The 27,619-nt window shown below is 38.8% G+C and overlaps 1 protein-coding gene across 2 annotated transcripts in view; it reads left to right on the top strand.

Annotated features, from left to right (window-relative positions):
• TOX (thymocyte selection associated high mobility group box) overlaps nucleotides 1–27,619 on the top strand; it is a 275,138-nt gene that overhangs the window by 64,321 nt on the left and 183,198 nt on the right. The window contains exon 1 of one of the 2 annotated variants that reach the window (XM_039528069.1): nucleotides 7,075–7,111. The exons of the other annotated variant lie outside the window; for it this stretch is intronic. Coding sequence (XP_039384003.1) covers nucleotides 7,085–7,111 — 27 coding nt within the window. The 5' untranslated portion in view covers nucleotides 7,075–7,084. Of the gene's footprint in view, nucleotides 1–7,074; nucleotides 7,112–27,619 lie in introns of those variants that run through there. 2 annotated transcript variants of the gene reach the window in all.

Below are 27,619 nucleotides of genomic sequence, written 5' to 3'. Positions count from 1 at the left end.
TACTTATGCACTTTGTTAGTGTTCAAAGGATGAGTGTCACGTTGTACATGTTGGCAGTTTTCCAGTCAAGAGCTGTTAATTACTGTACAACTAGTGAATACATTTCGTGGCAATAGAAGCCAAAGGGGAAAAACCTATATCTATATTCCATCTAACTCAAAATGAATAGATGAGAGTGCAGAGAAAAAAACAGACTGAAGTCTTTTTCACCCTTAGGAGTTACAATGCCATTTGTTTTCATTTTGAAAATAAAAACAAATGACAGTATGATACCCTGAGGTTGAAAGTACTTTAGCTCTAAAGAATCCCTGCCAAAAACAAGCTATTATCTATTTGTATGCTGATAAGAAAAAAAGTATGTTCTCCAAAGCTTTAATTCAGAACCTTAAATCTTTATAAAGTTCAAGGTTTGCTAAGATACTATTTTCATAGCATATTGAATACAATTGATCACCAGGACAATCGTGGTTAACTATGATACGTATTTCTTTAGGACATATAGTTTAGTGTGTTCAAATTGTCTTTACTGTCATTCTTACACCAGTAAAATAATATTCTTCCCAAAGCATGGGCGAGTTTATTGTAGGAGAGGCACAGTAAAAAAAACAAGTGGTTTTTTTATATATATAGTTCTATGGCCCAACCTTGGGAACTAGCCACGAGAAATGAATTTGAGAACACATTTTTAATGAATAAACTCATGGATTATGTAACTGTGCTAGGGGAAAAAATATTCTGTTAGCAAAGTTACTGTCCAATGTACAAAAAAGAACCTATTATTCCCTTGATCTTTCCAAAATGGAAATAAGGGTAGAATATAGCTGTAAGTAATAATTTTATTTCACATTATCGAAGTATTGCTTATACAGTTGTCCACAGGAAGTTCATAACTAGGATGTTCCATTTGCTTTCTATATTATTGAAAAAGCTAAAGGCATAGTTATGTAAACATGCCATTTCTCAAATGTATCATTTATAAAGATGTAGAAAAGGTGGAGATCTAACCTTTAGATAGTAATCTGTCCTTCTGAGATGTTGCTATCAACTGAAAAATAAAGTTTGCTCCATTTCTGTTAATGGAACCTACACAGTCACGTCTGACGATGGCTATAGAATTCCCCTCCCTTCTCAGAGTTCACCAGATCCTGGATTTGGTGATCTTCAGGATGTACTAAAATACCTACCTGTCCTCTGAAGCTTTTGTTTGTGATCTTAGTGTTTGTTTTTATATTATTGACATCATTAATATTTTTTGGTTATATATATCTTTAAAAATAAAAATAACTGAAACCTGCAAGTTGTGAACATAGTCTACATAACCAGGGGGTTTTGTCACCGTCCTTCACCCTCCCTCAGCCCTTGTGTTAATTTGTTACACTAATTTGTCGTACTTGGTGTTAATTTAGTCTGCAGTTCTTCAGGACAGGGATTTACTCTTCCTGTGTGCTCGTACAGAATTTGGCATAATGGAGCCCCAATCTGATTGAGCCTCTAGAGGCTACAACTGTGAAAACAAATATTAATATGCTTTGTAATGTACTAATTACGACATCCACAAAAGTATGTAAGCTCCTAAACATGAGAGTTAGGCACTTAAATCCCAGGTTTGGATCCCCAGTGATCTACAAAACTCCCTCTGAATCCTGAATTCACTCAGTGCCTATGTTTTCAGGGTAAAAGTTCCCTTGTTACACAAGTTTCTACCTCTGCATATGTGTGCTGCTGCTGCCCTCTAGGCATCAGGACTCCTCTCTCCTGCCCTAAGCCCCAGAGCTATTCACAAATGAGGGAAATGGGCATTTGGCCACCCAAGTGACCTGCAGGGCCCGATCCTGAAATGATCCAGTAGGCATGCTCAGAGGCTGCCTACCACGATAGGTCCCATTCAGAATCTGATTAAAGAAGGTGGTGGCTTTCACCCTATAACTAATCCAGTGGTTAGCACAGTTACCTGGAACCTGAGAGACCCACGTTCAATTCCCCCTTCTCAGAGTGTGGGGAAACGATTTGAACAGGGGTCTCCCACCTCTCTGGAGTGTGCTCTAAGCACTGAGCTAGGGCTAGTCCAGTGGTTCTCAAACTTTTTTACTGGTGACCCCTTTCACATAGCAAGCCTCTGAGTGAGACCCCCCCCACACAATAAATTTAAAGGACTTTTTTATATATTTAACACCATTATAAATGCTGGAGGCAAAGCGGGGTTTGGGGTGGAGGCTGACAGCTCCCGACCCCCCTGGTAATAACCTCGCGACCCCCTGAGGCGTTCCGACCCCCAGTTTGAGAACCCCTGGGCTAGTCTAATGTGGGTGGGGCTCCCTACATTTCTCCCCTTGAAACTATTCCACTGTGGATAAACAACAAAAGAGTGATTGGAGCAGGGGGACCGGACCCTGGGTCTTCCAGTTCCCAGATGGGTGCCTTGTAACCATGACTTACAGAGTCATTCTCTCTCTCTCTCTCTTCTTCTCACCCTACTCCCCCAGTGAATGTCCCGCTGTGGAGAAATACTTAAATTGTCATTGAGCCAGAAGGAAAGAAAAAGAGAGAGTGAGAATGATTCAGTAGCCAATAATTCTGTATTGCAGTATTGTTCCTATGATTTTCTAGGTGCTTAAAAATTAGGTGCCACAACTCTAAGCATGCAACACCTAAGTTCTTTTGTGGATCCAGGCCCTAGAGCATAGTGTAGGTAAAATGAACAAATGTGAATGAATAATTAAATTGGAGTTCAGTTTGATTATAGAAAGCGGTATGTGGTCTTTTATGTTTTTCATTGTAGTGTAGGATGTTAAGATTCACATACCTGCATATTAAAAAAGTCAACATTTATATATAATGGAGTATAATCAAATTAAACAGATATAGCAAATATCAGTATCTCATTAATTAAAGAAATTATATGAATAAGAATCACTGTTCCAAGTCATAGTTATGGATCATTTGGGTGAACATGAGTATTAAATTAACTTCCTCTATTTGTAATGTCAGCTGATTTGCTTTTCAAAAAATTATTCTAAAGACATAACTGGGACATTTATGTTACTGGCTTCTAATACAAAAGTGTCTGTAATTATCTTAAAATGACCTACTTTTACAAAGTGTTTATTGATACGTTGCAGAAATTAGTGGTTATAGATGCATAGATTTATTCTGATAATTTTTGTGCTTCCTGTAAATGAATGTTGCTTCGGAGAAGCACTGTTGATTGAGGTTGTTGGTAAGGTTGAAGTTCCTCAAATAGCAGTTTCTCATGAAAACTTGTCTTGCCACTAGCAGTCTTGCTACTTATCACCCATCCCCTAATATTACCTTTTTGGTGAAGATTATTAGGTAGTCTTTTGTAAATCGACTGGGGGATCTTCAGATTGTTTCCTTCCCTTTCAGTTAGTCTTAGGCCTGTCTATGCCATGGAGAAAACACTGTACTTGTAGTAGCAGATGATTGGGATTGGGATTTGGATGTGAGTGATCTGGCTGAGACTCATCATTGACTGTCCACAATAATTCATGCCTTTTGGACTAGATTATTACAGTGCACTCTACTGGAGCTACCTTGCAAGACCACTAGGCAGATGCATCTGGTACAGACTGAGACTGCCTTCTTGCTAGGTAGTATTAGCCACAGGGAACCTGTTACATCAGTTCTCCCTGAACTGCCCTGACCCTTTTATTTCTGGTGCAATTCAGGTTATTCATACTGATTTATAAAGAACTATATGGCAGTCTCTGGCTACATGAGAGGACATTTCTGAAGACTTTTTTTTTGACGTGTCTTGTTTATGCCGTGAATTAAAGTAAGTAGCCTTTCTCTTCTGGTTTTCAAATAGAGATGGTTTTTAACTACAAAATTAAGATAAAGAAACATATGAATTTGGAGGATTTGTTGTAGACCCTGGGTGTGGGAGTGTTTGCTCATGTTACTAAAACTAAGTTTGGATCAATCCAGTGCTAAAAACTATCATTTATACTTTTAGATTCTTTTTTTTAAAGTTACATATTTTAACAGAAAGTCAGACAATGCAAAACTTCAGGGGCCAAATCTTCACCCTGACTTATTTGACTGCTTTGCTTTGTCTCTGGCAATATGTAATTGCCATTGCAGCAGAGTGTGATTTAAAACACCTTACATCCTTCTCAACATTGACTACATGGTACACCAGCTCAGCTAGACATCTGGAACACAGTTCTCCTAATATCTTTAATTCACCCATATTCAGATATAGAAGTTGGTTACATTTACTACCGTAGTTAGTAATGAAAAATAAAAATAATAAAATCCAGCAGGTTCATCTGTGCTTTTTCAGTCATTTTTTAAAAATTAATGTTTATATTTTTTACCCCACACCTACCACTCCTCATTATTTACATGCACATTTTACAGAGATTTTTTTCTTTTCTTTTAGTTATTGAGCTAAAGAGTCTTAATATGACTCAAACAGCTAAAGTGATTGTCTCTCAAACTTTCCAGAGACAGGGCTGAGACCCAGCATGGAAAATTTCAGACTAAATGAGAAATTTTCACAAAAGTTACGAGCATGTGAAAGCAGGGGCTTATAATGAAAGTTCCAGCGTGTTTCACTCTTTGGAAATGAGTGAATCACTTCACATATAATGAAAGCATGAATCACTTCATCCATCACAGAAGAATAGCAATCCTTCGGGTGAAATGTAGCAACTTATAATAGTGAATAACAATACTACACAATATTTTAGGACAGAAAAGGAAGAATACTTTAAACTGAAACTATGGGGAGTTATTACACAGGTAAGTGGTAATTCCCAAACTGGAATTTTGCTAACTCTTTGTTACAGAGTATGTCATACCTAGACTTGTGCAGATGGGTTGGTTTGCATAGAATTAAGGAAGCCATTTCTTAAGGTTTCAGTTAATTCCTTGTATCAGAGGGATAACCGTGTTAGTCTGGATCTGTAAAAGGAATTCCTTGAAATTCAAGGAATTAACTGTAAAAGCAGCAAAGAGTCCTGTGGCACCTTATAGACTAACAGACGTTTTGGAGCATGAGCTTTCGTGGGTGAATACCCACTTCGTCGGACCGAAACTCATTCCTCACCATCTATTTCCTGCCATTTTTAATTTCAGAGAGAGCCCATTTCACAATTACATCATTTTAAAAAAATCTAAAAGTGAGTTAAGGATAATGTATAGTTTAAGTGGTGCAACGTGCATCTCATATTTCAAGCATGCACCTGGGAAAAATACTCCCCATGTTGCACTGAATTTACTGATGCAGTTTGAATTTTTTCATGGCTCATAGGACTTTACACTATAACAAGGTTATAGGGTCTACCTTCTTTTTCATGCCAGCAGGCAAGAAAGCATCTGAACATATATGTTTCAACAGTCTTAACAATTATGAACATTGCTCTTTTTAATATATTTCAGAAGTTTTACTATACAGTTTAAATATAATGACAGTCTTTTCAAAGCCTTTTGATATCTAGAGCAGATGTGCCAATCTGTCAGCTATAAACATGCAAGTTTTTTCAGTGTCGGAATAGTGATCTATAATTTATCAAGGAATATTTTGACTTTTATTTTCTATAGTATCTTCTTGTGACATTTTAATAATAGCAGCTTTTGTACCAAATTTCAGCTCCACTCTTAGGATGCCATTCTCCAGAATTTATAGATCTCTATATTTACAGGGTATCTACATTTGTTTTTCTGTGTGCTCCCAAAAATGGTAGCAACTGGCTCAGAAATTGGTGGTTGCTGCCAGAAACCACATTAGACCATACTTTACCGTCCTAAACAGTTGGATACTTAGCAAATATTGAAATCCAAATTCATACTAACATTAGCTGTTTTTCAATTTGTTTGTGTGGTCACTAGGCTACTTGTGCTTAGTAAACTTCTTCATGTTATTCTTTACAAAAGTAATCATTTATGCAAGAGCATCCGTCCCATACACACGAACAGGTCCCTGTCTTTGGCCATCTTGTTGTTTAATATAGTGTACATGAACTAATATGTATTATTAAATTACATTATGGGTCAGATTCTCATTTATTCTAAGAACTTTTACACCACACTGGCAGTGTAAAGTGGCCCAGAAGTGGTTGTAAATTTAATGATAGAAATATGTTGCTGCACAAATCTCGGCAGCTGTGATGGGGTAGGTGAATGGGTGCATGAGGGTGTCTGGGAGTGCAGGGATATATTGGTGGATGTGCAAGGTTCAACTGGGTTGGTTCTGGGTCATCTGGTGGTTCAACAATAGGTAGCTAGGTGAGTTCTGGAGGTTAAAAAGTCCGGGGGCAGCTAGCTGCTGGATAGGGGTGTCTGGGACTAGTGTTCAGCCTCTTGCTGTTTGCCACTGTTGCCTTCTCTTTCCCCACTCAGATCCAGCAAGAGAATCAGAGAAAAGGTAAAGATAGAGGTCTCCTGGCTGCCTGCAGAGAGGCATCAAAGGAGCCCCAGAGTCCAGGAGAGGCTGTTGCAGGCGCATCCCTGCAGCCCAGCTAGATGCATGAGGATTAGGCTGGGCTGCAGGACTGCTTGACAGGGCTCGCAAATGAGTGAGTGTCATGCTAGATGTGTGAGACTTGGCCCAGCATAATTCCAGAATATCTCCATTAAAGCTAGTGGAATCACACAGGTGTAAAACCAGTTTAAGTGATGGCAGATCCAGTCCTGATGTATCTATATCATCAGTCTGCAGTGAAGAGTGGTGGAATCATCACTCCAAACTGTTGAAACAATCCAATACTCCCCTTCTCAAACAAGCTGTTAAGCCACAACGTAAAAATAACCTGTGGGAACATAAATCAAAACAATCTTAATATGATTGTGGACTGGACATAGTTTCTTGCCTGCATTATTGGGGTTGGGTGATGGTTCTGTACTGGGTGAGACTTTTTGGTTTGGCGTTTTACTATAAAATGATGGATGTATGAGAGACCATCGTAAAGTTCTTCTCTGAGAGAGTTTTCTAATAAAGATATGCAATGGTATTTTATATTTCTGACCTGCATTTTCCACTATCTCCTCTTCTCTACTGAGGGTTGAGTAGTAACCTGTCGTATCATTTTTTTGAGGCTGCTACTAGTTCTCAGATGCTAAGATGGCTGAGCTTCGGACATGGAATGCAGTAAGTAGGAAGGCCTGTTTGAACTAAAACTTGTTAAACAGTGTATATAATTAATTGAATAACAATATGGCTTGATTAAGTCTTGGGTTACACTGTCTTATGCTAACATACCCCAAGATTCAGGGCCCCTGGTGACAGGAAAGGAGTTATAGTGCATGTGTTCCCAGAACCTGCAACTCTGCTTGAGGGTCCCAAGGTGCTCCCCAAATGAGCTGTGGTAGCTGGAGAGGTCGTGTTGCCAAGGTAGCAAGAGCTGATTTAAGACTTAACTCAGGTTGTCCTGGCTGCTAATGCTTCTATGGTGCATCAGTCACCATTTAAAAATCTCCTCTTCTGTCAGGCCATGTCAACACTAGAGAGCTTAGAGTGGTGCAGCTGTACTGATGCAACTGCACCTCTGTAAGATCTAGTTGCTCTATGCTGACGGGAGAGAGCTTCTCCTACCAACATAGTGCTAGGCACACCGGTGCTTATACCAGTGTTACTTATGTTCCTTGGGGGTTGGAATATTCACATCCCTGAAAAAGCAACAAAGAATTCTGTGGCACCTTATAGACTAACAGACGTTCTGCAGCATGAGCTTTCGTGGGTGAATACCCACTTCTTCAGATGTCTTGCATCTGAAGAAGTGGGTATTCACCCACGAAAGCTCATGCTGCAGAACGTCTGTTAGTCTATAAGGTGCCACAGGATTCTTTGTTGCTTTTACAGATCCAGACTAACACGGCTACCCCTCTGATACTCACATCCCTGAGTGGCCTAAGTTTTGCTGACATAAGTGGTAGTATAGACATAGCCTCAGAAGCTTTTTTTTTTAATTTTTTTTTTGGGGGGGAGAGCCAACACAACCTGCCCTCCTCCAATTTTGAACAGAACCTCCCTCCCTCCATGAATGGGGATAAACCAAGGCTATATCACTTAAACGTTTGTTTTTATTTGTTGTTAGTGTATATTTGGAAACTCCATTCTCCTTCAAAACCACAGAAACAAATCCATTATTGTTGAAGGGCACGGCACAGTGGAAATTCTGCTGCCCTTATCTAGCACATAGAATTGTTTAAAACGTTCAGCGTAAACACATTTTTAAACCAAATAACACAATGCTGACCCTTTGTTAGTACACTCTTATTGATCTTTTAATAGGATTGTTGTGTACTTGAAGCCTCATAGCAACATGTCTGAAATTTATTAAGTGTTTGATTTGGTTTCTTCCTTATTGTCAAGGTGGGTATAATATCTCCTAGAAAGTAATATTACCAAACAGGTTATAAACTTTTCAGAATGTATGAAGTCAAGTTACTTTAGAGCAAGCACATTGTATTCATTTATTTATTCCTGTTAAAGGACAAGAGATTACTCAAGTTCTGAATGTATCCATGGAATATTATATTTAAAAGCTTATGTTCTGGCTGCTATTATAAGTATAAAAATGCAATGGACAGTAAGATTTGTCATATCACAATAAATGAATTGAAAGAGAGAAGAGCATTTTCATATGAAAGTCAATTTTAAGGTGTTATAGCTAGGTTGAATATAATAACATCACTGCCCATTCAGCATAACAATATCATGCAGCTAGTATATCAAAGAGTTTATGATAATTCCTTTTTGGTATTTTGTAGTAATCACCTATTTTTACAGATCATTTTTACAGAATATGTGTGCACATACTATATATATATATATAGTCCAATTCTCATTTACACTAAGCCCTCTTTACATCACTCACTGTATGTAACAACTGTAAAGGGGTTTAAAATAGGTATAAACTTACATTGATATGCACTTTAAGGCCCACTCACACCTGCCAGAGTGGTGTAAAAGGGCTGTAGTATAAATAACCATCTGGACACCAGTCTATATAATAAAGGGAACTAGTCATGTCCTCTCTATTTAGGGATGTAGGGCAGCCTCTAGAATAATTCTCTGATTTTCACATACAGCTTTCTGAAATATTCAGGTTATCAGTTTAAAGTTTCTATTTTTTGTGTCTGCACAAATCCGAGCTTTTTGGAGAGCTTAGACAAAAACCCTCCAGCGAGTTTGAGTTATGGATGTGACACCTTTCCCAATGTAAACCTAACTAAAAATTCTAATCACACTTATTGAAAAAATTATTGAAACAAAAGTAGCTGTCGTTTGAAACTTGGTTCTTGCCATGGGTATATACCTCATTAAGGAGTTGTAATTTTGCAGTTTGATCAGAAATATTTTTTAAAAAATCAATTGATTGTGTCTGAGCTTGTTTAATGACATTTTCTGGGATAGCAGAACCTAAAGAACCCTTCACTCTGTGACATCATAATGAAAAATTATCTATCCTCACCCTGACAGACACATCACTGTTGCTTAGTCAATTTTCATGTGAAGATTGCTAGAATTTCATTGAAAGACATGTAGCAAGATCCTTCCAAATACAAACCAACCAACCTTAAGGAAAGGGATAAATTTATTCATATGGGGGGGGGGGGAATCTCAGATCCTAAGATTTTTAGGGTCTGCCTGCAGTTCTGTCACATATTCTGACTATTTTATCTTTCACTTAAAAAAATTCCTTATTCTTCTCTTCTCTTTTGAAGATACATTTATTACTATGTAGGCCAATGTTTTGCTGTTCTGTAAACCCATGTTGCAGAAAACTGTCTCCAGCCACATACACAATAGTCAGAAGGCATAAGAATTTAACGCTCCCCTATCCCATTCATCTCTGTGAACCACAGTTGGAGGGATTACCATAGGTGGACCTCAGTAAATGTCAAAGCCTAACTGAGACTGTTAAATTAAAGAAGGGGAAGTTAATGCAACTTTGGGGGTCACATAGGGTATGTCTACACTGCAATTAGACATGTATGCTAGCTGACTCGAACTCCATGGCTCAGGCTCAGGGCTCAGGCAAAGTTTAATTGTGGTGTAGAGCTCAGGAGCTCTGGGACCCTCCCCCCTCATGGTTCCTAAAGCCCAGGCTCCAGCCCTAGCTTGAATGTCTACCCCTAAATTAAACAGTTCCTTAGCTGGAGCTCTGCAAGCCTGAGTCAGCTGGCATGGGCCAGCCGCAGGTGTCTAGTTTACTCCTGGAGGAATTATGCATCAACAAATTAAAAATTCTGCACACAATATTTAAAAACTCTGGAAAATTCTGCATATTATATTTGTCCAAATAACACAATATAATCATTCAAGTTTCAATTATTTTGGTAAATTATTTAAAAATACCTGACAGCAAATGTGTCTGTTCACAATACAGACAACAACAAAAAAAGATTCAGGAAATGTTTTTTAACAAATGATTCCTTACTAGGCATATTAATATAGATCTCTGTGTAATAATACATTTAAACTACAATCCAGAAATGTATTTCCCACACCCCTCAGAAGCAGTGCAAAAGCTTGGGGGAGTCAGGGATAATGGAGGAGCTGAGGGAGAGGGAAATAATTGCTGGGAAGGAGTCTGGGTGTGAAGTTGGAGGGTTGTTGGGTGTGGGGGGAGAAGTATGGAACAGGGTTTTTTTTGGACAGGGAGAGATTGTTAGGGAGCCTCCTCCATGGAGACCCTGGCTGACCCCTAGCCTCTCCCATTCATTAAGGCACGTTTGCCCGTGTCCTCATGTGTCCTCGCATCCCCACTCAGCCACCCCTCCTCCCTCATGTGTCCCTGCACCCTCACTCAGCCATCCCTTCTCTTCCCCCCGTCCCCATGTGGCCCTGCACCCCTCTCCCCTTCCCCATGTGGTCCCATTTGCCCACCACCCGCCCCCATGTGGTTCTGCACCCACCCATGGCCCTGCACCACCTGGTGGGCATAAGGTGTAACTGCAGCACCTTTCCAACAATGTATTTTCTGGGGAAAGAGGACACATGAATTCTACGCATGCACAGTGGCGCAGAATTCCCCCAGGAGTATTTAATTGCAGTGTAGACATACCCTTAGTGGCGTGGCTTGTATGACATGCAAGGGAGGAAAGGGCATATGGTGCTTCCTTATTCCTTTATAATGACCTTTTGTACCATGAGTTTCAGCACAAGGAGGAGTGCAGGCTCCACATAGCTGCTTTGTCCCTTCCACAAAGCTGCTGTGTCCAGTTGGGGAGGGTCGGAAAAGGGGGCAGAACCTTTACTCTGTCTCTCCCAAAGTATAGGCACACCTAAACCAGGGGACGTATGCTGCTCCAGATGTAGGTAGGCCTGGGTCAGAGTACTTACCTATAGAACAGGTGGCATCAAGATGTAGATTGTGACTCACAGTCTTCACCAGGGGAAGCACAGCAATTTGCCGCTCCTCACTAGGGACTCATGGCAGAGCTGCACAATTGCACAAAGACCAAATAAGTCAAGAAATGCAAAAGAAAAGGGTGTTGGTAGCATCATTAACATGACCACACTATTCTATCTAATCTGTGTATCCGTTTATCTAATCTGTTGTATTTCACCATAGTATCTGTATACACGCAATATTTTCTGTTCCTGTCTCTTTGGTTACATTTGCAGAGTAGTTTATTGTGCTTTTTTTTAATGTACACCATAAAACATATAGGATACACAATATACCGAATTTGTATTTGTTGAGATTGTTGTGGTTTTAAACCTCAATGTAATTTTAACATCACATATACCTATTAATAATTGTACATATTATATACACACAGACAGATAAAGGATAAAATATTTACTTCTTCTGAACTTGAATTTTAGATTTTATTTTTGCTATGCACATTTCTAAAATTTAGCAAAGTGAAAAGAAAATTTTAAATCTTTTTTGGGCAGGCAATCATTTTTATATTGTCTTATATTTTTGACAGTGGTTTGCATGCACTAAGTAAAAGGTAGGATGAGTGGCCTATTTCTGTCTGTTTTCATTACTGTACTCTTTTTCTGTGTGCTCCATCTTTTTCTCTGTGTATGCCTAGTGGGACATTAAAGGTTCTGTAATTATTTCAATAAGATCAGGGTTATAGATTTTTTGTTCCACTTAGCTGTTTGCTAATAAACCTGCCTCTGAGCTGAAGGCTAACAAATTTCTTATTTAACACTGCACTTTTTTTTACATGATATATTAGAGAACATTTTAAAAGGTCAGGATTGTGCAACATATTGTTTTTTCTTGTTATTGTAATAATCTCTAGGTAGTTCCTGAACTGGAAACTCCACAGCAATTTCAATTTTGTTTATAAACATAAATATTAAAGCTGTCTGTTTCTGATATCAGCATATTTAAAAAACTAGGACAAAATGAGACATGGCACTATTTAGAGCCTATTATAATTTTAGCAGCTATATAAAATATATTATATGGCATCATGAATGACAAATGCTAAATCTGGGCAATGGAATGGAATGTTTTACCTATCTGCCTTTCTTTGGGTTTTCTATAGCACCTAGTGCTTTGAGATCCATGAATGAAAAGTGCTATATAAGAGCTAAGTATCATATTACTATTGTTTTTATCACAGGGTAAGAGATTAGGACTGAAACTGGGAGCTACTGGCTGTGATTCAATACATATATGATTAAAGTAACACTTTTTGACTGAGTGCAGCAAACAAGAAAAAATGGTAGAGTTTTTCAGCTCCTTCAGTTGCGGAGATAGACCCACTATTTATCACTCAGGCTTGCAAACTGTGGCTCATTTTGACTCTGCAGCTGCTTCTGGGCAGGGCTGCCCAGAGGATTCAGGGTCCCCCGCCGCTGAATTGCCACCGAAGACCCGGCACTTCGGCAGCGGGTCCCGGAGCGGAAGGACCCCCCGCTGCCGAATTGCCGCCAAAGACTCGGAGCGGAAAAAGCTCTGGGGGCCCAGGCCCTGCGTGAGTTTTCCGAGGCCCCTGGAGTGAATGAAGGACCCCGCTCCAGGGGCCCCGAAAAACTTTCGTGGGGGCCTCTGTGGGGCCCAGGGCCTGGGGCAAATTGCCCCCGGGTGGCCCTGCTTTTGGATGACAACAGAGCAGTGTTTTCTCAAGGGCTCTTTTTACCAAATGCACCAAGAAGAAAGGTGCAAGTATTCTTTTGGGTGTGCACCTCATAATTTTACTTCACGTCTTTGTCACTTTAAGGTTGGATAGCATAGTGCCCTCCAAACAGACACTGTAAAACCCATTTGGAAATTGTAGCTAGTGCAGATTGTAGCTGGTTCAGAATGCAAATTGCTACTTATCAAATAGTGTTTTGTAAAGATCACTACAGGTACTGCGGTCTTCTCTGGGGACTAAATTGATTTCTGGGTGAAGTTTAAGTTGCTGATTTGAATCTACAAAGAAATTATTTGGGTGCTAAGTTTCTTAGGCCCCAATTCCACAAAAATTTAATTCATGTACTTAGCTTGGAGTATGTGAGTCATGTTATTGAAAACAGTGGACTATTTTCATGAGCAAGTGTTTGCAGGAGTGGGGCTTTAGGGTGTATGTCTCTTCTCATGTGATACCTCCACAGTTTCAAACAGTGAAAGGCATTTAAGTTAACAGACTTATTGTTTATACCTGAAAGGGACTGCTAGTAGAGCTTTTATGATGAGCACCATTGTGGCAAACACTAGTGATTGAACTGTGGGCCATAGGGTTGCCAACTTTCTGATTGCAGAAAACCGAACACCCTTGCCTCGTCCCTGCCCTGGCCCCCCTCCACTCCATCCCCTCTCTATCTGTCACTCACTCTCCCCCACCCTCGCTCATTTTCACTGGGCTGGGTAGGTGGTTGGAGTAGGGGAGGGAGTTTGTGTGTGGGAGGAGACTCAGGACTGGGGCAGTGGGTTGGGGCACGGGAGGGGATGAGGGATGTGGGCTCTGGGACGGAGTTAAGGTGCAGGAGAGGGTTCAGGATGGGGGCTTGGGTAGATGCTTCCCTCAGGCGCTTCCTGAAGTAGCCGGCATGTCCCTGCATCCCCTAGGTTCAGGGGCAGCCAGAGAGTCTCTGTGTGCAGCTCCCCTTGTATGCAGTTCCTGGCCAATGGGAGCTGTCGAGCCAGCGCTCGGGGCAGGAGCAGTGTGTGGAGCTTCCCTGGCTGCCCTTACGCCTAGGGGCCACAGGGACATGCCGACCACTTCCAGGAGCTGCATGGAGCCAGGGCAGGAATGGAGCCTGCCTTAGCCCCACTGCACTACTGAGCGGACTTGTAATGGCTGTGCTGACCAGAGCTGCCAGGGTCCCTTTTTGACTGGGCGTTCAGGTTGAAAACTGGACACCTGACAACCCTCGTGGGCCTCCAGAGTTCAGAGCATGAATCTGTACAGCCTGAGCCTGGCTCTTTAGCTTTGCTGATTTACACCAGTGGAGGAGTTTCTCCCTATTTGGCAAAATTCTTGAAAACATCAGTGCGAGTTTTGTCTGAGTAAGGAGTGCAGGATAAAATCCTATATATCACCGTACATAAAGGATGATACCTTTCATGGGGATCTCTGTAACAAACTGGCTTATTCAAAGTTCAGATGAGACCATTATGAAAATCTAATTTGACCTTGTGTGTAACACAGGTCAAAGAACCTCACCTAGTAACTTTTGCATCAAGCCTAGAACTTCTGCTTAGCATATCCTTCAGAAAGATATCCAGTCTTTAAAGATTTCAAGTGATGGTGAATCCATCACATCCCTCAGCAAGTTGTTTCAGTGATTAATTATCATCACTTAAAAATTTGGGCCTTTTATCTCTTCTGAATATATCTAGTTGCAGCTTCTAACCATTGGATCTCTGTATGCCTTTTTCTGGTGGATTAAGGTCCTCTACTTTCAAAAATTCCTTTCGTACGTAGGTTCTTGTAGACTGTGACCAAGTCACCTCTTAACCTCCTTTTGGATAAACTAAACAGATTGAGCTTCTGTGGTGTTTTGTTATCAGGCATGCTTTGCAGACATTGAATCATTCTTGAGGCTCTTTTTCTGAACCCTTTCCAATTTTTCAGCTTCCTGTTTGAAGTGTGGACATCAGACCCAGAAGCCATTCTAACTATAGATGAACAAGGCAGTTGCTTAGGATAGCAGATTTCTGGGCAGCTGCCTAGGACAGCAGGTTTGGCCCAGCCCCCCTTGCCATCATGACAGAAGGGTGGCTGGCCAAATTTGAGTGGCATTGTGACCCCATTAACAAGGTCGCAACAGCATTCTAATTTGGCCTGGCTGCCCAGTGTAGTGGGTCATGATGCCACTGACTCAAATTTGGCCTGGCCATCCCTCCATCAGTCTGTGCACCAGGTCACAAGGCCACTCAAATTCGGCCTGGCCACCCCTCCATCATGATGGAGGGGCAGTCAGGCCAAATTTACTCCCCTGGGATTTTTTGACACCTTCTTCAGTGTGGGGCACAGGTCATTTGCTGGTTTGAACTAATAAATGATGAATTCTCTGTAATTTGAAGTCTTAAAATCAAGATTTGAGGACTTCAGTAACTCAGCCAGAGGTTGTGGGCCTATTACAGGAATGGGTGGGTGAGGTTCTGTGGCCTGTGGTGTGTAGGAGGTCAGACTAAATGATCATTTAGTCTCTTCTGGCTTTAAAGTTTGTCAGGGGAAAAGAGGGGCTGTGGCACCGTGAAGTTTTGCCTGGAATGGCAGATTGTCTTGAGTAGCCTCTGACCAGAACAGGACACAATATTCCAGTAATAGTCTCAGTAATGCCGTAATAACATCTCCCCATTCCTACTTGATATTCTCCTGCTTATTTATGCAAGGATTGAGTTCACCTTCTTAGTTATAGCATTACACTGGCAGTTCGTGTTCAAATGGTTATCTGCTATGACTCAGAAGTCCTTTCCATAGTAACTTCTTGCCAGAATAAAATCCCCCATTTTATGTGTGACCTATATTCTTTGGTTCTAGATGTCCTTGCATTTGACTGTTAAAATGTGTGTTGTTCAAATGAGTCTCTGTTACTAAGTGACCCAGGTGGGTCTATATAATTTACCTGTCCACCAGTTATGATGTTTATCTGCAAATGTTCCAGACTATTGATAAAGCTCTTGAAAAGCCTTGGCCTGAGAACAGATCCCTGTGGGACGCCACTAGAACCAACTCATTAGATTACACTTTCCCACTTACAGTTACCTTTTGTGATCTATCGGTTAAGCAGCTTTTAACATGGGCTATGTTTCATTTAGTCCCATATGATATTCTACTAAAAATAGCACTATAGCTAAATATATTAAGTATAGCAGAAAGCCAAGTATATTATGTTAACACTGTGACATTTACCAACCAAACTTGTGATATCATCAAAAGAAGGGGTTTGTTGTTGTGAGAACTTATTTTCCATAAAACCATGTGGGTTACCATTAATTATGCAACTATCTTTTAAATTTTTACTGATTGCATCCCATATCACTTTTCATTCTTTTGCCCAGGTTTGATGTCAGGCTGTTTCCCAGGTCATATAGTTAATCTCTTTTTAAATATTGGCACATTATTAGTTTTTTTATAGTCATCTGGAACTTCCCCAGTGTTCCCAGATTTGCTAAAATTCAACCCTTAGTGGTTCAGAGAACTCCTCCACCAGTTCTTTTAATATTCTTGGGAACAAGTTGATTACAAAATGTTTAACTTAACTAGCTTCTGGTTAGCATAATCACTAGTTACTGTAGGAATCGTAGCTATTTATTTATCATTGTAAGGTATCAATACATCATCTTGCTTCTTTCCCAGTACAGAACAAAAATATTTCTGCCTTTTCTGCATCATGATTTATAATTTGACCATCTTTGTCTGGATTATGTTTGTTCCTGATTTTATTTAAAGAATTCCTTCTTCTCCTTAATCATACTGGCGGTAGATTTTTTGCTCTCATAACTTGAGCTGCTGTCATCAATTGTCTGTATTTCCTAACTGCCAATTTGTATTCATTGCAACCGACTTCCCCATTTCCCCATTTGTTATATATATATTTATATTAAATTCCTGCCTTCAGCACAGTCTTTACCAGGATGTTTTTATTTAATCAAAGCAACCTCCTTTCATGACTGCAGAATTGTATATTTTTGGACATAGAACAATTCCCCACTATCATCACATTTTTATGTCTAAATAATTCCTTCCACTCAAATTCGCTCTTAATTGTTTTAAAAATTGGTTTGAGAAGTAGGCCTTTTAAAAACACCAAATATTTTATATAATATATACACCCACCCCTCCCCACCCCCACACAGATTGGGACTATTTTTTGTTTGCACATAGTAAATGAAATCAAATTGTGATCACTTGCACCTAGGCAAACATCAGTTTTTACTGAGAGATCATTTCATCTTTATCCATCAGAATGAGCTCTAGTATAGAATTACCTCAAATTGGTCGCAATACTTCTTGTGTTAGAAAGTTATCTATAATTTTTAGAAATGCCAAGGATGTTTTACCAGTAGGAGCATGAGACCTCCAATGAAATCCCCATGGTAATAACATTTTTTTTCCTACAAGTGATAGATGTTTAAGGAATTGCTTATTCTGTTTTCTTGTCTGTTTTAGTATCCAAAGCAGACCCGCATCAGGCACATATCTTGTCAGATATCGGTTAGTACATAGATCCATGAGTATTCAAAGCCCAGTCCTTCTGAATTGTTCGTCAATCTAAATGCAGAGTGCCCTCCTGCCTACCTTTCTGTTTAACTTTCCCAAACTGGGTGCACTGAGTGATTTTAACATCGTGGTCGTCCCACCAGGTTTCCATTCAATCATATCAAATTTCTTTTCATAAAGGAGTATTTCCAGTTCCTCTTGTTTAAAGGCTTCTAGCATTAGTATGTAAGCAGCTGAAGAATATATTCTTTTTATATCCCTCAATGCCAGACATGCCAAACCCGTGGGGAAAAAATGCAGAAATTGGGCTTGTTTTTAGTTTAATTGGCTTGTGAGTTGCTTGTTGGCTAGTTTATGGCTTGTTGCTTGTTTGGCTTGTAGCTTGGTGCTTGTTGTAGCTGTTGCTACTTTTTTTTGATCGGCTCCTGGCAAGCAGGGCAAGGGGGGGCAAGCAGGGGCAAGGGGCAAGCAGTGCCAAGGTGGGGAGAGAGTCAGGGGTGCACAGCGGGCCCACCACAGTCCCACACTGCACGCTGGAGAGATCTGGTCACATAGAGTTTTGGGGTTCTTAGGGATTGGCTTGTTTTGGCCTCGTTTTGAAATGGGATTAGCTTGATTTTTGGCTTATTTTGAAAGTCATGGTGCATATTTACTGCATGAAAGTTGGCAACTGTGCTCAATGCCTTTATTCTTTACATTCGTGCCTCCTTGAGTCTACTTTGAGTCCAAGTTCTATGTCTTAGCACCTTCCCCTGTAGATGCTAATTTAAAGCTCTTGGTCTTGGATGGGAAAGTAGGATTAATTAGGAAAGTCACAGTTATGGAATCTCATCCATGAACAAAACAGTGTTTTGTACTTTTGTTTGTTTAACTTTGTGGTTATATAATGAAGAGTATACTTTCTTTCTGTTCTTTACTTAAAACAGATTAAGGTAAACAGTTGAGGTAGAAGGAAACCAACTGTTTTTCCATTCACCTTATTATTGAGCGGTCGTTGAAAGAACTTCCTTTTTGGTGTTATCAAAAGATCTCAACTAAAACTTCAGTTAAACATGGAAAATAAGTAAACTTGTTTTAGGGACAGGGAAATAGTTAGACACACCTGTGCTTGATTTCCTACTGAAGACAAAAAATTAACACATTGATTGTGGTTTAATAATTGTATAAGAAATTCTTTATACAGTACACAGTAAAAAAATTATTATTTTATTTTTTTGAATTTGTGATTTAAGGAAATGTGTTAATGTCGAGATGTTGAGCACATAACAAGTATTAAATCATTATTTATTAAAACCTCAATCTATAATTTTATTGAGTACCATTAGAGAGAAACACAAAGGGAACTAAAACCAAGTAAAATTTCAAGAAGCACAAAGGGTGAAACCCGGACCACTTTGAAATCAAAAGCAAGACTCCGATTGTCTCCACTGGAGCCAGGATTTCACCAAAAAGCATTATAATCAATGAGGCACAGCTAGCAGAGCATTTGTGGGTGATTATTACAAGCCACAGGTACTGTTGTAAGGCATGAGGCTAAAGGATGAGTGAATTTAACCACCCAAGAAGTGTAATAATCACCCCTGGGGTCTCTGACTTATAAAATGAAATTTCTTCATAAAATACCGGTAATATCTATATGCTGGGAAATATAAACATGGGTAGGGTATCATAGAAATTAGAAATTCTCAGTTACGTTTAGAGTTCTTACGCCATTTCAGAATGTTAAGTAACATGCTTATTACTATGGCTGACTCATTAAAAGTCTCATTGCAAAGTGCTGCATCATAGGTCCAGTGATTATTTATTAGAAAGCAAAGCCCTCTCCCTTTCTTGCCTCCCAGAGGAGAATGTGGAGTGTTCCAAAGCGGAAGATGCCTGCTGCTCTTATAGGTGTTAGTACTATGGCTAGCCCAGAAGCAGCACTTTTGTCTCTTGTAGTGCCTACTTGCTAAACTCTAGGCTGGAGAAGAAAGTGAAAGGAAGTTAACAGTGCAAACAAACTATGGTTAACTAAATTAGAACATGTCTAGTACATGTGAACAGGAACACCAGTAACTCGCAATGAAAATTTCATTTTTAACAACAGTTTTAAAAATACATATGTAACCTGCCCTATACATAAAGAGAGATGTTTTCAGACTGGCTTCTGAAATCACTGTGCACAGCCATCAACATGAACAAACATGTATTTGTGTGTGCAAATCATATAGTTGGACCCAATTCATACATTATATACTTAGTGTATGCAATTCTATGTTTTAAAATAAAAGCAAGCATTAATTCTAAATCTTCTTGCACAGTTTCAAGTGCTATATTTTAAAAATGTTCCCCGCAGTGACTCATTATAGAATTTAAGGCCCAGATTCTGCAATATACTTAAGTATATGTGTAATCCCTTGACTGTTCAGAAAAACACTTAGGGTCAGATTTTTAAAGGTATTCAGGTTCCCAATGGGATTTTCAAATTACCGTGGCACCTAACTCCCATGGAAATCAATGCATGTTAGGCTCCTACATGTTTTTTAAAATCCCCTAAGAACCTAAATACCTTTAAAAATCTCGCCTTAGGCCCCATTACGCAAAAGCATTTAAGCAGGTGCCTAAGTCATCCCTATGTAGGAAAGCACTTAAACATGTTCACAATGTGTACAATAATTTCAGGTGCTTCCCTGAATCTGGATGTCTTAAGAAAATAAGATGTCCATACTGAGTCATACTGATAGTCCTTCTAGCCCAGTATCCTGTTTTCCCATACTGGCCAATGCCAGGTGCTTCAAAGGGAATGAACAGACAGGTAATCATCAAGTGATTAAAGTTAAGCACCGACTTATGTATTTTGAACTGGGGCTAAAGGGACTATAAACACAAGTGTGATTAATTTAAGAATGTGAAATTGTTCTACTGAAGTCACTGGAACAAGCTTAAAGTTAAATATATGCATAAGTGATTTCAGGTTTGAGGCTTAATTAGAAAAATCACATAGCTTTATTAATGAAATTAAACATATAAAATACTAATCATAGCGAATAACTTCCACCAAACATTTTTATAAATATGGATTTTAATTCATTTAATATGTAGGTCATCAGCATTAAATGGTTTGAAAAAGACAATTACAAATTACGAAAAAATTATCACCAAATTGAAAGATGAAATAAAAATGCTCAGTAATACATCAGCATTTTCAGTATTGTGTTTAGTGTTAACATTGAGAATGTGGGAGTTGATGCAAAGCTTAAATGACTAACCCTAGTTTTGATAATGTTTTGCGTGTTCTGGTAATTTTCTTGCTTAACATCGCATATTCATTGTGCAGGTTACATTTTAAAATGATTAATTTTTCATTGTATCCCTAGTTTTTATTTTACTGTAGATTTTTGCAATAAATTTTAGTGTTTGTTTTTACTTCAGAGTTAGTCAGCTGTTTATTTCATTACTACAGAAGAAACCAAACCAAAATAGATAAAGAGCTGCCTTCTTATATTTCTGCCTTTCATTGTCATTTCTTTTTTTAAGTAATACATTTACATTTTATAATCATAATCATGAAATTGCAAATGAAGTCAGTTCTGGAAAGATTAATTCAGTCCTGCTCACAGCTGTGAAGATTGTGAAAATAAATATCATTTTGCAATATAATGTATTCTTGACAAAAGGCATAACAAAAGAATGATTTCTATTCAGAGATAGTGGGTATATTTATTTTGCATGTTGGGGGAGGGGCAGTGGTCTGTTGCTCACGACCCTGACCTAGTTTTGTAGCTGCTTATTATTCATCTATATGTTTGAGAAATCTCTGTAATTTAATTTGGCAACCTCTTCTGCATGTTTGCACCTAGCAGTAGGTGCTCTTAATATTATCCGTGTCCCATGCTGAATCATATTTATTTAAAAAAATCCTAATGCACGCATAACAGAAAAAAACTGTTAATTGTTACCAGAGAATTGCCTGATTACAGACTAGATGTCTGGTCCAGGGCCCTGCCATAATTAGTAACCACTGTTGACATTTAGATTTAAATTGAATTTTCTTCTAATTAAACCCAGAGGGGGTTGATCCTCTCAGATGTACAGGTTAATAAAATTAGTCAGAAACTGTTAAACAGTAAGCTGAATTCTCCAAGAGAGCTTTCCAATATATTCTCAGGAATTCTTTAATTAATATTAAAAGGATTCATTAGGTTGTTTTTTTTTTTGAGGAGGAAGGGAGCTTAAATATGGTTTTGTTTGCAGTTACTTCTTTAATTAGTTCTGTTTTCTTTTGATATCTATAGTAATATTAATTTCTATCATGTTTGTGAATATGTAATTATAAGTACTGTAGCATCATTCAGCCATGCAGTGCAACCATTATGCATAATAACAGCATCTTTTTCCCAGGTGCATGTAATGACTACTCCTAAAAAATAAATAGAAGAGTGAAATGAATTTTAGGAACATGGCCTACTCTAGCTGGTGTCGATTTGTCATTGTCGCTCTCATGGGAATGTTGAAGATAGCACAGGGTCATCACTCTTTTACTCGGTGTTGTTTTTCACTGATTCTTCACACACTTTTGTTTAAATAAAGTGATTTTTGATTAAATCTAGATGGTTGCATAATTTTTTGATTGCTTTGACCAAGGGGTATCAGTTGGTTTGAGATTTTAGTCTAGGTGATATTAATCTCTGTTCTGCTTTCCCTTCCTCCCAGAAGACTAAGAATAAAAAGTTAAGAGCATGAGAATTGTTACAAGTGTGGATGCCAGGAAATCGAAAACATTAATATCTGTGATGTGAAGAAAAGTGAACTCAGTAGTGTTATAATGAGATATTTGAACATTAAATTTGGAGAGTATCAGAATTATTACAGAACTTTTCTGTGGGAGCAAAGGTTCTCTTCTTTTTATCAAAGATTTCATAGCTAAGTCTATTTGTAGTTTTTCTTAAGTTTCTCACAAAAAATCCAGTAAAATATTGCTAGATACTGAGAATAATGTAATAACAATACTGAAAGTGTAATATCAGTTGTTGTAGAAACACTAATGGAGAATGGTATGCTTTGTTCTCTAATGAGTCTCCTAAAATAAGATTTTTAGCTGAAAATTACTTTCCATTTATTTCTACATTTAAAAAAAAACTTTTAAAATAAAATAATAGTGCAGATAACAGGAAATATATAAAGAATGCCTCCTAACAAAATACTAAAACTCATGCAAGTTGTCATACTTTGGTAGAGTGACCAGATGTCCCAATTTTATAGGGACAGTCCAGATGTTTGGGTCTTTTTCTTATATAGGCTCCTATTACCCCCCCAACCCCGTCCTGATTTTTCACACTTGCTGTCTGGTCACCCTATACTTTGGAGCTGAATTTATTGCCCAAAAGAGTGCTGATTTTATGTCCCTTTCCCCTTAATAATGTAATCCAAACCAACTAAAGGAAACAAGATGACTTCATTTTTGTTGCTTAGTCTGATTACATAAATTGGATTAAATAAAGAATGCTTCTTACTCAAAATTGGGTTCAGATGAAACAAAAACTCTTAAAATATGTCTCTTTAATATAGTTTTAACAGAATATGGAACAATTCACTGTACTGGTAAACAGGCATTGGTTAAATGCTTTTTTGTTGTTGTTGTTGCAGGTATGTTATAAGGAAATAAAAAAGCACTTCTAACCTGAAGTGATTGCCACTATAAGGTTGAAGACTGCAAATCCTATCTCACACTAGTAGTCTTGTTGATTTCAATGGGACTAGTTATGAGTGTGCACAATTTACATGAGTAAGAGTTTGGTGGATTCAGGGACATTTATCAAATAGATTATCCAACCAACCAAAAAACAAAAGAACAATGAAATAAACAAACTAACTAAAAACCCTCAGCCCCATGCCCTAAGCAGAATATTTACCCTAGTGACTAATCATAAGCTCACTCCCAGGCCTGGCCAGCTGCCATTAAATCTTTGTTGCGTGGACACAGCTCCCATAGAGAGAGTGGGAGCCAACCTGCAGACAAATAATTGGCAATACCTGATAGCAGAGTTGTCATGGGATCCTCAAGTGTAAGATATCCCTTATCTTCCCATCTGAAACAAGTATGGAGACAACCACCGTAAACACCAGGCCTCTGAAGCTAAAATTTGCCTCCCCTGTTTAATTTTTCAAGGAAAACGCTTAATATTGCCTTAGCAGCTGGGCACAACTGAATGCAAGTAAAAGTGGATGTTTGATCACCACAGTATGTTCAAATATGTGAATCTCGCCTAGACTCATAGGATCACATCAGTGTAGAAAGGAAAGAACATTTGGATTATTGAAAACACCAGAAGTTCTTCTTCACACAGCACACAGTCAACCTGTGGAACTTCTTGCCTGAGGAGGTTGTGTTGTGAAGGCTAGGACTATAACAGGAGAGAGATCACTTGATCATTACCTGTTAGGTTCACTCCCTCTGGGACACTTGGCATTGGCCACTGTCGGTAGACAGGATACTGGGCTAGAAGGACCTTTGGTCTGACCCAGTACGGCCGTTCTTATATTCTTATGTTCTAAGAAGCACTGTAGCATGCTGTATCAAGTACAGCAGCAACACTGGTACCTCATTCTAACCCAAACCTCTCAAAAAGCACATGTCACACCGACCCAGAAACCAGCCAGTGGTCATAAAATCACTCCCACTCTCCAGATTATGATGGGCAAATAAAAGTATAGCATCAATTGAAATCAGCACAAGGCAAAATAAGGCTGTGCTTGTTTACAGCTTGGGCCCGAAAAAAAGCTCTGAGTAAGCTCGAAAGCTTGTCTCTCTCACCAACAGAAGTTGGTCCTATAAAAGATATCTCCTCACCCATCTGGTCTCTCCAAGAACAAATGAACCAGTTTTCTTATTGTAGTTACGACAGTACAGCATGTTGTGACTTTTTTCATTTCCTCCCATGGTTTCAACAGATGGTAGTAAAGATATATAAGTGAAAAATATTCTAAAGGTATGCCTATTAGAAATGGGACCATTGTCAAGATAAACATTTTAACCCTTATAATGTTCTTTTAGCTGGGGGGTAAGTGGTATAAGAAGTATATTTATTTTTAAAAAATCTGAAAATACAGAGCAATTGGCATGTACACAAATAGGTATTATAGAATTTAAAATCCAAGTCCTCCTTCAGGTATCTATTATTGTCACAACATGTTTTAGGTCATGCACCAAAGGATTATTGAAAAATATACAGCATTAATACGGTGAAACTCCTCTACCATCCAACCATGGGAGTGAACATGCTCAGAAGAAATGGAGATTGTATTGACATTTTCTTCTAAATCTGCGCTGGCCTGGTGATAATATTTATAATATGGTGTGAATAGGCAAGGAGTAACAGGATCAAATTATCTAGCCTTGTATTGGATGCCAACACTGTTACTTCAATTGTGTCTTGGTTTTGACCTAGGTGCTCCCTAGTCAATTAATATCCTCTATGTCACATAGAATCTTCCCTTAGCTGCAGATTTTGGTGTGAAAACTAAGGGGGGTAGTCTATATTTGTTCCATGTGTGGAACTCTCATTAATGTCAGTGGGAGTTCCGTGTGCAACATGAGGGCAGTATACTCCTCCAAGTGCATAGGAAACATCCCTTTTTAAACATTAATGGACTTGTCACACAGTCAGCAATTTGACATGTGTAGTTTCTGCAGGTATTTGATAGGTCTCCCAAAGCAGCAACAAAATGGTGATAATGAAGACAACTTGTAATGCTGGATAAACTATATCAGCTGTGGCTTTTGCTTTTCATTCCCAATTCCCCTTCTCCCTCAACTCTAAACTTACAAGGGCTAAATTGTGCAGCCTGTACTCTTGTCAGGGAACAGACTCATGCAAGTAATCTCATTGACTTCAGTAGGACTACTTGTGTCAGTAAGCACTCACCAGTTGAAGAAGGTTTTACAATCTAGCCCTTGGCCTTTTGTCACTGTTTTGTTTGTGTGTTTGTTTGTTTTTTAATAATGGGGATGGGAGTTTTGCCTGTCACATTTTATGCTAAAGAATCATAAAATATATTTCACTCCAGTGTCATAAAAACTAGAAAATGTGTGCATGCATGTACAAAGTGTCTATTTTCTCAAAAATGACTATACAAACAAAAAATATCTATTCAAAACTAGATGCAAGTGGAACAAAATAGAGAATAATATGTTCTTTCACTTTAATGTATGGAAGAATTTGTTATATAACTAACTTTGCAAGTAAAGAAGGGCCTTATTCATCAAAAATACCCTTTCCCCAGGCTGTATGAATTCAGTGATCTTTTTTATGTGCATATTAGGCATGGGCCAAAGAAGTCTGCAAAGTTCAGGATGAGTTCTGCAGCCAGAAGAGGAAAATTATTTTGTGCTTTTGCAGTTTCACAATTTCAAAATCCAGTGTTAGAGGCAATTTCCAGGATTACTAGGTTTTCAAAATTCCATGTCTAGGAAGTAATTCACTGCTTATGGCAGATATTTTACCACTTCACTGTCCATTTATGCACTGACACTTGGAAACATTTGGAAATTCTGAATAAGGGCATTTAGTGAGACTATTGGGGGGAGATCTTTTAACTCTATTGAAATTCATCAAGCTATGAGAAGTTTCTGGAGGTACAGATAGGACAAATCTTAGGTATTCACTTAAAAAAGATATAGGGACTGTCCTTCCTAAAAGAGGGTATGTAATATGTGTGTGTGAGCCGTGCAGACAGAAATAGAAACACACATGGTAAAATTTTCCAATGGAAGTGCAAAAAGTTTTAAAAATCCTCTTACCTGCTTTGAAGAAGGTAGAGTATGTGTTTTTAAAATGTCTGATTTAAAATTATTAGGACACCTTTTTAGTGTGCCTGGGTGAATAAGCTCAGGAACTGACCCACAACAACCACAATACGTGTTATTGAAGGGTTTTTCCTTCCTACAGTTTTCATCTGTAAGTACCATTAATGACAATGAGTTGTGTGCATGTACCAGTGGGCCAAATCATCTGAGGTGCCGAATTCCCTCAGTTTTCATTAATATCTGTAGGACCGGAGAATGCTCACTACTGTACTTCGCAGGTAGCATTCAGCGGAGGATCAGTCTTTCTCTGATAAGAAAATAGCCCATTCAAGATAGAGATGTGATCTGCTTAACTGTTTTGGTATGTGTCTGTGTGTGTAAACACATATATACACACACTAGTGATACCTTCTGTGTATGTTTTGTGTGTGTACATGAGGTGATATCCATGTGAAATTCTGTGCAGAAATATAGTAAATGTGAAGAAATGTTATCTTTCTCACTGTGCGTTTGTCTTCATGGAGCAGCAGTGTGCACTATGGGGGTGTGGTTTCTACAGTGCACTAACATGCTGCACATTAATTGGTCTGCGTAGAACCTGCTCATGAGCATTGAGCATTCCCTAGTGCACTTTTACATAGTGTAGTTTGAAACAACAATATATTACAGTGCACTACATGCAAGAGTCAGTGTGCAATATGTTAGTGTGCTTCAGAAATACCACCCCCATAGTGCCCACTGTTGCTCCATGTAGATAAGTCCTGTGTGACTATGTTATGTGACTATCTGCAAATGCCTGCAATTTCACTTAGCTTGCTAGGCTTCTCAGCTGACAGTGCAATACATTTTGTGAAACTGCAAGCACATACTTTGTAAGAGAGACATTCAGATAAGATGAGCACTGAACAGGGCTGCTGAATTTCTGAACCTCTGAAACTTGAGAACTGAGAATTGTACAGTTAAAACACAGTGCCCATAACATGCCAGGGCTAAAATATTTGCAGCCATGTGTGGAAGATATATGTAGAAAACTAGGCCAAGTCAGTTTGCTGGGTTCTTGATGAAGGTATACAAACAACATTATGCCATTATGCATAAGAATTGGATACCAAATGTTCATGGCTAAAGCAGTAGAACATTCTGTATGATCATAAGTAAGGCTGCGAGTTTGTCGTGGAGATCATGGAAGTCACAGATTCTGTGACTTTCCGTGACCTCCGTGACTTCTGCAGTGACTTGTGT

Source organism: Mauremys reevesii, linkage group 2, assembly GCF_016161935.1.
Source record: "Mauremys reevesii isolate NIE-2019 linkage group 2, ASM1616193v1, whole genome shotgun sequence".
NCBI classification, from domain to species: domain Eukaryota; kingdom Metazoa; phylum Chordata; order Testudines; family Geoemydidae; genus Mauremys; species Mauremys reevesii.
Note: the sequence above shows the minus strand (reverse complement) of the source record. Positions and strands in the feature narration are given on the sequence as shown.